General features: G+C 45.2%; 1 protein-coding gene across 1 annotated transcript in view; it reads right to left on the bottom strand.

Moving 5' to 3' along the window:
• The window catches only part of LOC118342940 (ATPase family AAA domain-containing protein 2-like), a gene marked incomplete in the record, with an annotated part of 21,697 nt that overhangs the window by 391 nt on the left and 8,341 nt on the right, over positions 1-12,965 (bottom strand). Inside the window, 18 exon segments of the mRNA XM_035681635.1 lie at positions 3,308-3,436; positions 3,638-3,771; positions 5,242-5,697; positions 6,497-6,583; positions 6,708-6,830; positions 7,776-7,935; positions 8,470-8,666; positions 8,757-8,892; positions 9,023-9,208; positions 9,675-9,861; positions 10,338-10,449; positions 10,547-10,861; positions 11,145-11,235; positions 11,465-11,624; positions 11,716-11,804; positions 12,128-12,302; positions 12,438-12,553; positions 12,661-12,769. Of these exon segments, the coding sequence (XP_035537528.1) occupies positions 3,308-3,436; positions 3,638-3,771; positions 5,242-5,697; positions 6,497-6,583; positions 6,708-6,830; positions 7,776-7,935; positions 8,470-8,666; positions 8,757-8,892; positions 9,023-9,208; positions 9,675-9,861; positions 10,338-10,449; positions 10,547-10,861; positions 11,145-11,235; positions 11,465-11,624; positions 11,716-11,804; positions 12,128-12,302; positions 12,438-12,553; positions 12,661-12,769 (2,962 nt within the window).

Genomic DNA, 12,965 nt, shown 5'->3' with positions numbered 1-12,965 from the left:
GCGACCCAACTTGAGCCATATAAATTAAATAACATTAACATGCACAATAAATCCAGTTGACATAGTAGAGATGACACATATCATTGTCATATGAGAACACTCAAATTAAGAATTCGTTATAATCAACAGGAGACCCATTTACATTACCAAAACAACCAGACCAACTCTATAGACAAACCCACACCAGCAACGTAGACAAAAATGTAACATACTCACTTTCTATAAAAAAAACTACCAGGACCAAAAAACAGTAATAACTATTAACAAAAATTAACCATTAGTCCACCAAAAGGAATTACCAACCATAATTTGTAAACCTAAAATAAATAGTTAGAAAAACTGATTCACATCACTCTCTCAACAAAAAGGCATTCTCAAATCTCACCGCTCCAACAAAAGAAACGGAGCTAAAAAGCTTTAACAGAAACACAGGATCATATAACCATCAACTCAACAAAGCAGAGATAAAACATCATACACGAGCAGAAATAACAAGAACAATATAACAAACAAAAAGAAGATAATCAATGAAGACAATACATCTCCACCCCCCCTCTCAACGACCCTTCCTCCTTCCCCCCTCCCTCCTCCTCCTCCCTCCTCTCACCTAATAAAAAACACTCCCAAAAACACAAACCAATCACCACCCCATTCAAAAGCCAAAAACCCCGCCGCTCCGCCCACCCAACAAGCCAACCAACCACCAACAAACTGAAAACGGCAGAACCCCTGCTGCTTCCACTCATTCCACCCGCAAGCAGGCATCAACGACACAATCACCTTACGTGCGCCGTTCAACGCTACCATCACCTTAAATCATGCCCAACCCAAAATGACCAAACTATGTACCACCAGCAACCGCTCACCTCAGCCACACAGCTCCCACAACAACCCAATCGAACCCAACCCAACTCCCCAACCGAAAGTTAACTCGTAGTGAGCAAAATAGTCTAATCTCTCCTCCGTCCTACTAAACCGCCCCCACCGCCCCCGCTGCCACCAAACTCCAATAAAAGTAAAACGATTGAAACTGCCCTGCTCTCTCATTACAAGCTCAACAGCAAAACTCCCCACAACCCCATTCCCAAGCCAAACACACAAACACTGATCAACACACCCATAGTTATCAAAGCTCACCCTCACATGACAACAAGGTAAAGCTCATTATCTCTGTACAAACACGCCCTTACCCCCGTAAAACAAACACTAGTGAGCACAGAGTGCGTATATTAAACTCTTAACTGCTGATCACAAAAACAACACCAGACCAACTCACCCAAAAAAACCCTCTAGAAACAAACAAAATCTAAATAATTCAATCTCTTGATTACAAAAGAAAACCTTAACCATAAAAACCACCATCATAACAGCTTAACCATACAACATCAAAACTCAGTATTAAGAGAACTTTTAATAGTAACTTAAGGAAAGTAAATAATCTCAAAGAATAATAAGAAAAAAAACTCACAAAACACAATCCCAAACCAAGCATTAAGGCTTAATCCCTTTTTATACCATCGCTTCAAGAGCACCCGAACTCCCCTTAAAGATTCATAGCACTTCCTAACTAACCGGCTGAATTTCATGGATAACCTGTACAAAACCCCACTCCCATAACAATACAGCTCCCCAATTAAGGATTACTAGCCACATTATATTAACTAAAAGTATATATAACACCTAAAAACATGAATAATTTCGCAATTTCCAGAACACCAGCAAATCACTTTACAAGAAAACAAACACTAACTAGTCGAGACGATCAGATTCGATAACTTTACTTACAAAGACTTCCAAACCCCCCCCCACAAACGTCAACAAACTCTCCATTGATTAACACTATCAACACTTCAACAAAAAACAACGCAAAGCAAAAAACTCCCACTAAAAATATTTGTTACAGTTTATACAATATATTCATGTAGAACACCACACTTTAAACACAGGTAAGTCCAGACAGGTACCCAACTCTTCAATAACCCCGACCAGAAGCCAAAACACCTCCCTCATAAATCAAACGCAAAAAAACAAAATACAAACCCAACATGATCACAAAGCCCAGTACCCACCCTCTACGAAAAAACTAAACACTCAAACCAAAAATCTGAAAACACCACTAACGCTCCACGCCTTCCTCTCCACGTCATTCCCCCTCCTCAGAAAAGACAAAGATGCCGAGGAACGACCCAACCAAGCTGGCCTTTTCCGACCCAGATCCAACTTCTCAACCAGGCCCGTCTGGCGAACACACCGACGAGAAACGCCGCCGTCTATCGTTCCCGATCACAAGCAAACACTGAGGTGAGTCCGCCATTTGTTTTTAGTACCTTTCTGGACCAATGATTCTTCGGTTTAGCACAGCATAACCCCACTTATTAACCAAGGAACCCCACCCAATCCCTTTATTCCAAACCCAAGGAATTTCTGACACCAAAGCGCTACCGTGGCGCGCGACCTGGTGGGTAGACAGTAATAATGGCTTCAGTAGTATTTTTGCAGCAGCTGTTGATTATAGTTTTTTTCAGGCCGGGATGTCCCAGCAGAGCCTTGCCCGCGAAAACAGAGGCGTTGAGGTGGAGCCGCTGGAAAAGCTCTACCGCCTCTGCTGGCTCAGTGCATCCTACAGACGCAGAAACGACTCACAACAATGATGCAGATGCATTCAGGTGCACCGCCACAACGAGACTTCCCCAAACACAGCAAGGTATTCCACTTAACCTGGTTTCACTCATTCCTCCAAACCCTTCCCAGAATGCACTGAGGAAAATTAAAAGACGCTTCTTTATTGACTTCGTTTATACAACAAAGTTATGTTTCTGCCTACTGCCGTAATATCACTATCACTCGTCCACCAGACTCCAGAGACACAAACACTCATTTACCTCAATCATCTAACTTCATTAAAGTGGACAGAAACAGAATCAAAACTCATTAAAAGCCGTCTCTGTTAGTGTTTCCAAACAATCACCAACTGCTGGTTGGTGGAGATATCCCAACCTATTACAATGACCTTAATTCACCGAACGTAGATGAAAAAAAAACGTATCATTCTCGATGAAGTCGGCAGCAAAGGTCCGCTCAATTGGAAAGCACAAAGTCCACTAGATGGTCTCTGGATGGAGTCTGGTGGAGAGTGATAGTGATATTACGGCAGTGGCAGAAACATAACTTTGTTGATATAAAGAAGTCAAGAAGCGTCTTTTAATTTCCTCAGTGCATTCTGGGAAGGGTTTGGAGGACTGCAGTGAAACCAGGTTAAGTGGAACACCTGCTGTGTTTGGGGACAGTCTCGTTGTGGCGGTCGCACCTGAATCATCTGCATCTTGTTGTAGTCGTTTCTGCGTCTGTAGATGCACTGAGCCAGCAGAGCGTAGAGCTTTTCCAGCGGCTCCACCTCAACGCCCTCTGTTTTCGCCAAGGCTCTGCTGAGGACATCCTGAAAAAAACACTATAATCACAGCTCTGAATACTACTGAAGCCATTATTACTGTACTACCACCAGGTCGCCACGGTAGCCTGGTGTCAGACCTCTGATTGAAATAGGTTTGGTGTTCTGCTCTACTACCAGTGCTACTGCTGCTAACCAGAACACATCATGTACAGAAGGTAACATACAAACACAACCTGGCGGACTCACCCTCAGTTTGCTGTGATCGACTACCAGCGGCGGCGTTTCCTCGTCGAGGATGTCCGCAGACCGGCCCTGGTTGAAGAGCTGGATCTGGTCCAAGGCCGCCTTGTTGGCGCTCGTCTCGGCCCTTTTGCTCTTTTCTGAGGAAGGGAGGAAGACGTGGAGAGGAGGGCGAGGCAGTGATTGTTTATTCTTTCAGATTGGTCAGTGCAGTGTTTCTTGCTTTTTTCAAGTCAAGACAGACAGGAAGTGGACGTCACACTGGCCCGGAGGCTTAAGTGCTCTCCACATGAACTTGGCCAGTCTTGTTTTTAGTTTTTCTAATGAAAGTTTCATTTGATTTATGCAAGGGAGGATGTTTTTGGCTTCATAAGGAGACATAACAGAGACGGTTTGAGAACCTCTGGGTCCACCGATCTGCCTCTAACCCCTGTGTTTACTGCTGGTGCTTCATAAATGACTAAAATATTGTATACTGTAAAATATTTTCCTAAGCTGAGGAGTTCATTTGCCCCTTAGGTTGTTTCCTTGTCTGAGTGTTGATAGTGTTTATATATGAGACAGAGTTATGTTAACGTTTGACCTCAAAGGAGGGGGGTTTGAAGAGTCCATTTGTAAGTAACGTTATCCATCATCGATCGTATCGATAAGTCCTCAAGTGTTTGTTTTTGTAAAGTGGAGTTTGCTGGTTGTTCTGACACATTCAGAATCATTACTGCTTTTTCAACAAACGGCTGTCAAATATATATATTTAAATAGTTAATATAAATGTACGACGACTAGTAAAATCCTTAATCTGGGGCAGCTGTATTAGTGTCCATTGGGTTTTCCCCGTCCCCAAAAAAGCGTCTTCAATCACCATAAATTCAGCCACGGCCTTAAGTTACGCATATGACTTCACTTTAAGGGACGGCTATGGGTCCCTTTGAGGAAAATGGTAACTAAAGCATCATAAAGCATTATGCTGTTTGAAGAAATTGTGCCTTATTGTAAGAGTTTATTTATCTTATTATTAATCTTAGATTAATTCTTAAATTCACTCAATAAAGTTACCAAAATACTTAAAGTCTATCTTAAATAACTGAGTTTTGATCACTTGTATTCAGGCCCATTCCAGTGTATCAGTGGCTGGTTTTTATGGTAGTTTTCATTTTTGCTCAATACAAGAAAATTTGATTACATTTAAGAATATTTGTCTTGTTTCTAGAAGGGTTGTTTTCTGGCTGACTCCAGCAGTTAAAGAGATCTTAAATCACTAATCTGATGTCACTGTTTGTTTCTAAAGGGGGCATATGGCGTGTTTGTAAGAGAAAACCTCCTGAAGCACTTTAACCTTACATTTCTGTGAGGGTGCAGCTTTGATAACATATCAGAGAAGCTGAACTGTTCTCAGCTCAGCTTTGTGTCAGCTTTGGCTCGATGCCCGGAGTTGTGCAGAGCTTTGGCCTGTTGAAGCTTGTCCAGCAGCAGCAGCAGCAGTCTCACTTTCACTCCCCGTTTCACACTTTTCATCTGCGAAGCTTTGAAGCTGCAGCAGCGCGGCCGCAGTCCGGGGGAAGACCGGTTAGTAGAGCGAGGCCACGCGAACAGAAGCACATACACATACAGACCTATTTTGCTCAAACAAACCCCGTTCACCACCGTCTTCAGGTTCGGGGGAGCCTTAGAGGTCTGGGTTCGATCCCTGAGGTTCAGCCTCCCCGTGGGGACGCTGTCAGCTGGCTGAAGGTCGAGCGGCTCTGCATGGTGGTACCCATTCACAAGGACTCCATTTTGGATACCTGGGATGCCATTTAAGCCATGATGGTAGCCGTTGACGGCGCCCGTCAGGTGGTTGTGCTCCCCGTCGCTGCTCTCTGACGCGGTGGATGAGCTTGGATCAGCAGAGCCGTTCTCAGCTCTCATTTCTCCGTTCTCCTCTGGGCCTGATTCAGAGTTGGCCTTGTTGGACGTGGAGGAGGAGGAAGAGGAGGCGGAGAGCGGCGGCCTCTTTTTCTTGAATTTCTTGATGACGCCGGTGCTCCACTTGGATTTTCTCGGCTTTTTGTAGCGTTTTTTCTTACGAGCTGCAGAGGGAAGCGAGGAGGGGGGAGGCAGGGAGAGAGGGCGGAGAGAGAAGAGGTCGTTAGAAAGAAAGCGAAGGCCGGAAGATGATGAGTGCAATCAAACCTCATCGTCTCTCCACTTGATCTCTTCCTCTTCCTCTCTTGACTTCTCTGTTTCATCTGAACTCTCCCTCTCGTTACTTTCTCTGCTCGCTGTCTGAAGCTGCCTCTTCCTCTCCTCATCTGCTCTTTCGCTCTGACGCTTTGATGGTTAAATCATGACTCTGCAGCTTCCTGTTCACACAGCTTTACCTTACCCTCACTTTCACTTTTGTTGGACGAACCCGGTGAGATTTTGAGATGAACTTTTTGTTGCAGCACAGCAATGAAATGCTACGAATCAGTTTTTATAAATAATTGTCTTCTTCCCAGGTTTAACTACATTATGGTCTGAAAGCTAATTACATTTTGGTGAGATAAAATGGTTACATTTTTGTATATATTAATTTATGTATTCCTCTTGGTCTGGAAACAGTTAATAACAGTTGAGCTAAACTCGGTTAACATCCTCATTTCCTGTACTCAGATATGCTACGTGCTAGGCTAATCTAGCCTATCTAGAGCTTGGTTTGTCTGTTTTCGGCTACTGTAGAAACATGGCGTCTCATTCTGACATAACTAAAACACAACAATTCTTATTTTCAGGTGATTATACAGTAATGAAAATATACCTGCCAATAGATCCTCCTAAATGTTACACACTGGACCTTTAAATTGTGACCATATATATGTTACATTTCATCCTTCATAGTGGACTCACGTTGGGGTCGGGGACTGTTTCTGGTGAAAGACGAGCTGCAGACGCCGTCGGCCCCCTCTGAGTTGGCCTCAGTCCCGCAGGGAGAAGCTGAAAGCAAAATAGGAGTCTTAGTTTTTTACTCTGGAGGTTTGATACGAGTTCAGCTATATTTGATTAATCTGCAGGCTGCTCTTTTTCCTGTGTTACTGTTGTGGTTCTCAGCCAGTATCACCTCTCTTGCTGCGCGACTCTTTGATCTCCTCGCAGACTCTCTCAAAGTCTTCGTCCAGCTCGTCTCTGATGATGGCACGCACTGTGTCCTTTAGAGCGCACGCACGGTGACGGATGTGACGGTCTGACACAAACACACACACACACACACACACACACACACATAAACACACAGTTACACATAAACGGTATCATTTAGGTTGTTCATTAATCTGTCGACCCTGAGTCGTTTGGTTCATGAAATGTCAGAAAATGCTGAAAAATGTTGATCACTGTTTGCAAAATTTGAATATTTTTCTGTTTGTTTCTTATACTGTAGCAATGCAACTAATGATTAATTTTATTATGGTTGAATAATTTACAAAACATCACAAAGTAGTTAAAAATTCCTGTCAGCAATGTCCCAGAGTCTCAATTTGTCTCAAAACTCAAATATATTCTTTTGACAAGTTCAAGCATATAAAACAGAAAAAAGCAGAAAATTCTCACATCTGAGGAGCTGGAACCAAAGAACGTTTGGTATTTTTGATTGACAACTGGCTCAATATCATATAATAAAGCTTCAGTTCAGCTCTAAGATGCTGGTCTCTGAGCGCCTGATGGGGAGGTCACAGTTCACAGTGAGCCGGTGAATCCGGGTGAAAGATCTGCAGCTGTTTTACTTCACCTGTTATACCCACTCCCCTCCTCAAACACAGACAGAGCGGCTCAAAGAAGGAATTTCTGTGGATTTCTTTCAGCAAACAACCCCGCTGGCTCTGCGGCGAACCAGACAGTGTTTTCAATGAAAATGTCAAAACTGTCAGCTGTTTCAAAGCTTTGTGAACCCGTCTGACTCCACGGAGCGACTGAAATCGATGCAGCTGCAGAGCTTTCACCTGGAATCACCTGCTCAGTCTGCTCCACAGAGACGGCGGAGAAATGGAAAATAATAAGCCAGATGAACCTCCAGTGAAAGGTCAAACAAAAGTCTCACGCATTAAAAAGAATCACAGGTAACATCTGGACATTGTGAATAACGAATGTCATCCGTCCGACATGTTCGACTTCAGGACTCTGTTAGTCTCACCCATGGGGTCGCTGTCCGGGTTGTACTCGAGGGCGTTCTGCCAGACGAGGTCTGCGTCAGACACGAACTCTCTGACGGTGACGTACTTCTGCTCGTCGATGTTGGTCAGCAGCGTGGAAAGGTCCATGGGCCTCTTGACCACCATCAGGTAGTCTGGGACCTGGAGCAGACAGAGCAGGGAGAGTTATTTGAGTACCGTGTACTGTATAGATCACAGTAACCTTTGCTTCCCCCACTGTTAACACAATGTGAGCATCCACACTGATGAACTCCTTTGTTTATGACGGACGTCGTTTACTCCTCGCAGCAGCAGAATAATCCGAATCCGATTTGTCTAAAACTGTCCCCAAGGTTTGGGAGGATCGGGAGGCAGTAAGTGACGTCATCTGATCGCTCCGTAGGTTGCTGATTGCTGTTTCTTGGTGACTCCGTTTTCAAGAAGAAACTCTCATAGAAACATCTGAGCTCGTAATATATCGGTTGGTTTTGTGAGACAAGAGTAAATAATTTTGGAGTTTGCGAATGTTTACATTTCCTTTCTTCCTTTTTGTCCACGTTAGCTTAACAGATATAATCCAAAATAATAGTTTTTGCCTTTTTCGTAAAAAGCGCCTTTCGAATGGAAACTCAGCTGTCCTGCAGTTGTCGGTTTAAAGACCTCAAACGCTGACCATAATTAACCGAACCCACTCACCTCCTCTATGTCCACTGGTTTGGTGAAGGCCTTGAAGCGGCGGTCCAGAGCCAGACGCTCAGTGACGTTACGCAGGAAGAGGCGGAGCTCTCGCAGCACGTCCTCCTCCTGCTCCTCCAGATGGCGGCGCTCCTGCTCCGACAGCTGGCGGGGGGGAGGCGGGGGAGCCACGGGAAGGATCTCCATGGCCTTAGTCACTGAGAGGTCAAACATACCGTCACTTATCTAATTAATTTTGTTCATATGGTGGTTTTATCCTCTGACACTAAACATGGAGTCACACGTACATGTTTTTGAACTGGAGGGTGGAGCCTCGGCCGCCTGGTTCAGAATGAGGTCCTGGAAAAAGTCGGTTCTCTCCTGCCGGGTTGGAACGCTGACAGTGTAAACCTCCCCGTACTCCTCCCGAAACAGAGACTGAATCTGAGGATGGAAACAGACATCAGAGCACTTTCATGGTGTTTTTTTTTTTCCAGCTCAAAAAGGCTAAAAATGCCGTTTGACAAAAACTGCTAAAAAACTACAATCTGAAGCAATACATCCAGCTGCTCACCTCTGGGTCCAGCCGTTGATGGGGGATGCTGCAGGTGGCGAGGAGCAGGATCGGGGAGAAAGAGGGGATGCTGCCCAGCAGGCTGAAGAACGAGGCCCTCAGTGAAAGCCCTGCTGTCTCCCACCACTGCTGGATGTGGGGGATGAAGAGGATGCTGGGAGACGTCCGCTTGGCCTCGCAGAACACCTGAGGGGTCAGAGAACGTTGTTCACCACAGAGATCTTTGATTCTGCTTTCATTTTCATGTTGTTTCTTCCTCTTATGTTGATGTTTATGTTTTGTGTTGTTGGTTTTTCTTTGATTCCAAGTTTGCAAAATACTGTTTAAGTATAAAAGTAATGACAACAGTCTGCAGTTGCCTGTCATCACCACCAGATGTCACTGAAGTACAGCAGAGCTCTGAGCTGTTGTAATCTCTAGGGAGATAGAGAGTTAGAGAATGCAACATCCTAAACCTAATTTTGTGAAATGAGTGCAGGACCACTATTTAAATGTAAAACTGAAATTGTTAAACGCATCTCTGGAACTGGGTCCAAACTGAAATCCTCCACTCAACACATATCAGGAGCAGCAGGCCTCCTGTCTGATTACAGCTACTGAATCTGGAATTAAGGTTCACTATGAGGGAGCGTGATGTTTGCTGAGGAGTCACCTGGGCGCAGGCTTCCTCCGGGGAGGTGCTGCTGACTCCAAAGAGCACGGCGGAGTCCAGGCTGTGGACGGTGAAACGCTCCAAAGCGTGCAGAACCGCAGGAGCCAAGTGAGACGTCTGACCGGCGCCAGGACGACCTGCCAGGAGCATCCTGGGACGGTGGGACGTTGGCTGTTTGACTGCACTCCTGCAGGACGGTGGGAGAGCAGCGAGACAGGCAATGAAAGGAGGTTGAGGAAGAGAAGGAAGAAAGAGGGATGGAAGTTAAACAGTATGGAGGGGAGAATAAAAAGAAACAGACAGGGTGAAAAAGGTATTAGGGATTTATGAGAAAGTGACTGAAACTGTCGGTGAATTAAGGATTTATTTCGAGTTGGTGATTGTTGGAAAGAATAGTTTTACTTTGTTTCTGTTCCATTGTTTTGGTCTGAGATGTTGGTGCTCTAGAGCAACACCCAGTGGTACATGAAGTTTGTGTATATAACCTTTAAATTCTCACAGTAAATGACACAGAAAAATAAACTGGTATCAGGTTGAAAATATTTTATATATTAGATGTTATTCTAGTAGAATTATGTGTTATTATATGTTATATTATTTTAGTAAAATAAAATATGTGAAACCTGCTGGTTCAGATCTTCCTGAAGTGTCGATCAGACTCACCTGGCAAAGTGCAGGAACTTTTTGCTCTTGGATGTGGACGGTGTGGAGATGCTGGATGTGCTGGAGACCTCATCTCCTATCAGGCCGTCGTCAAGGATACCAGAGGTCAGGTCTGACATGCAGAAAACAAGAGATAAAAGAGTTTGTGTGAACAAGATATTTCACCCGGGCGGCAGCTGGAGCGTCTCCAGCCTTCAGCTGGGACTCACCTGGCTCCCTCTTCCTCTTCATCCCCTGCTCGGCGTGAGGGAACAGCCTCTGCAGAGCTTCCAGGATGTCGTGCAGGGCGGCGCCCAGCAGCGGGTGGACCACGGGTGACAAGGGTTTGGCGGGCGAAGCGGCGAGGCGGTGGGAGGCCGGCGACATCTTCCTCATGGCCGCCACAAAGTCGCAGCTGCTGACGGCGATGGAGGAGACGTCCAGCAGGAGCTTCTGGGAGGTGCCGTAGATCTGCGGGTAGCGCCGACGCAGAGCGCACAGCGCTGCCTCGGTGCACACCGCTCTGATGTCAGCGCCGCAGTAACCTGAAAGACAGACGGAGGTTCAGGAAGTGAATCAACCAACAGATTAATTAAAAGGTTTTATAAACACATTAAAAAGAGATTTAAAACTTTAATACCGCAGAAAATATACAGAACAAAACCTGTATACTGTATTTCTGTAAGGACACATTTAATGCAGTTATTTCTCTCCAGCTTTGTATTATTATATCATTTATTATTTAGGCCACTGAGAAAGCATGAGACTTTTTCCACTGAACAGTATAAGTACAGTATTTGGTGGTGGTGAAAATAAAGTCTTTCTTACCGACACATTTCTCAGCCAGTTCATCCAGGAAATCCTCAGACGGAGGAGGTTTCCACTGCCTGGTGTGGATTTTAAGGATCTCTTTACGAGACTGAAACACAAACCGAATAAAATTGTCAGTTGAGTCGAGTAAATTTAACAGCTATGAAAGAAAATGACCAAAAACTGGAACAAAAAACTGGGACAAAATTAAAGTTAAGCAGAATAACAGAAAAATTAGGTCCAAGAATAAGAAGATGAATAACGTGAGCATGAGTATTAAGTGAAAACATTGTGTTTATGTACACTGGATCTGGGAAAGAGCTACTGAAAGGCATCACCTCTCTGTCGGGCAGGCCGAAGAGGAACTCCCTGTCGAAGCGTCCGGGCCGCCGCAGCGCTGGGTCGATGGAGTCGAGCCGGTTTGTCGCTCCGATCACCACAACCTCCCCTCGATTGTCCAACCCATCCATCAGAGCCAGGAGCGTCGACACGATGGAGCTGCAGGACGGACATAATGAGACCAAAGCTGACCAAATCTAAAAGCAGGTATTTCTGTGCAGTTTTGTTTTAGTTGAGTTTGTTTTCCGACCTGTGGATCTGGTCCTGCCTGCTGGATCGGACCGGAGCCAGACCATCGATCTCATCAAAGAAGATGATGGAGGGACGCGTCTGATACGCCTGAGGACGACACACACAAAATCTCTGATGAAGAAAAGTAAATAAAAACTGTATTTTAAAGTATTTTTCAGTAACTTGAAGGTAACAGAGGGACAATGTGGGGAGAAATTGGATGTTTAAAGGAACTAATAAAGTAGTTTTGGACTTCTTTCTTTTCTTCTTTACTTACTCAACATGATTGGGATACATTAGGGTCAAAAACAGTTGCTTTTGGAAAATGACACTAAAACAGAGCACTTAAACTTTGTCTAACACATCTCCTCCAATATATTGACTGTAGATGTATGCAGCCAGCCAGCGGGGGGCGGCACAGGGAATTCTACCTGCTCAAACAGCAGCCGCAGCTGGCGCTCCGACTCGCCCACCCACTTGCTGAGGCAGTCGGCGCCCTTTCTCATGAAGAAGGCCACCTTCCGGTTGCCGTGGCTACACTCGTTGGCCAGCGCCCGGGCGACCAGCGTTTTCCCCGTCCCAGGTGGACCGTAAAACAGACAGCCTCTGGATAGAGTGAGACAGGCAAAATATTATTCCTGTGAAGTTCTGCAGTCTGCCACCAGGGGGCAATACAGATGTTTATATATGTCCGTGCTCCTAAATATAAATATAAATATAATGTGTAAATATCTAACTCACCTGGGAGGTTGGATCTTGAAGTTGTCAAATACCTCGGGGTAGAGGAGCGGGAAGACGACCATCTCCTTCAGAGCTGAGATGTGACCTGACAGACCTCCGATGCTATCAAACCCAACCTGAGGAGGGAAGGAAGGGAGGGAGGAAGGGGAGGGAGTGGGTGAGGCAGTGAGGGAGGATGGTGTCATTAATCACCACACTGTAACATTTGAACATCCAAACTCACCGAGTGGTCGATGGCCATGGGATCAATGTCTGCCAGACCCGCTCCCGCGTTCATCTTGTCTCTGCGAGTCCCCATCAGACCGTCGGTGCGCAGGCCGAGCGGACGACAGCTGGCAGGAAGAACCAAAGTAAACACACAGTCAGTAAAACCGGGTTCTGGTCCAGGAATGATATTTCTCGACTTAGAGCAGTCACTTCCTGGTGTCTCAGCTTGTCGCCAGGCAACTGGTCCTCGTAAAACTACAAATTGTCGTTTTTACCCATTAGGTTTGGATTAATGTTAATCATTGAGCTTTCGAGGTGCTG

This window comes from Morone saxatilis, unplaced genomic scaffold (genome assembly GCF_004916995.1).
Source record: "Morone saxatilis isolate NCDOM2014 unplaced genomic scaffold, NCSU_SB_2.0 Contig9, whole genome shotgun sequence".
In the NCBI taxonomy this organism is placed as follows: Eukaryota; Metazoa; Chordata; class Actinopteri; family Moronidae; genus Morone; species Morone saxatilis.
Note: the sequence above shows the minus strand (reverse complement) of the source record. Positions and strands in the feature narration are given on the sequence as shown.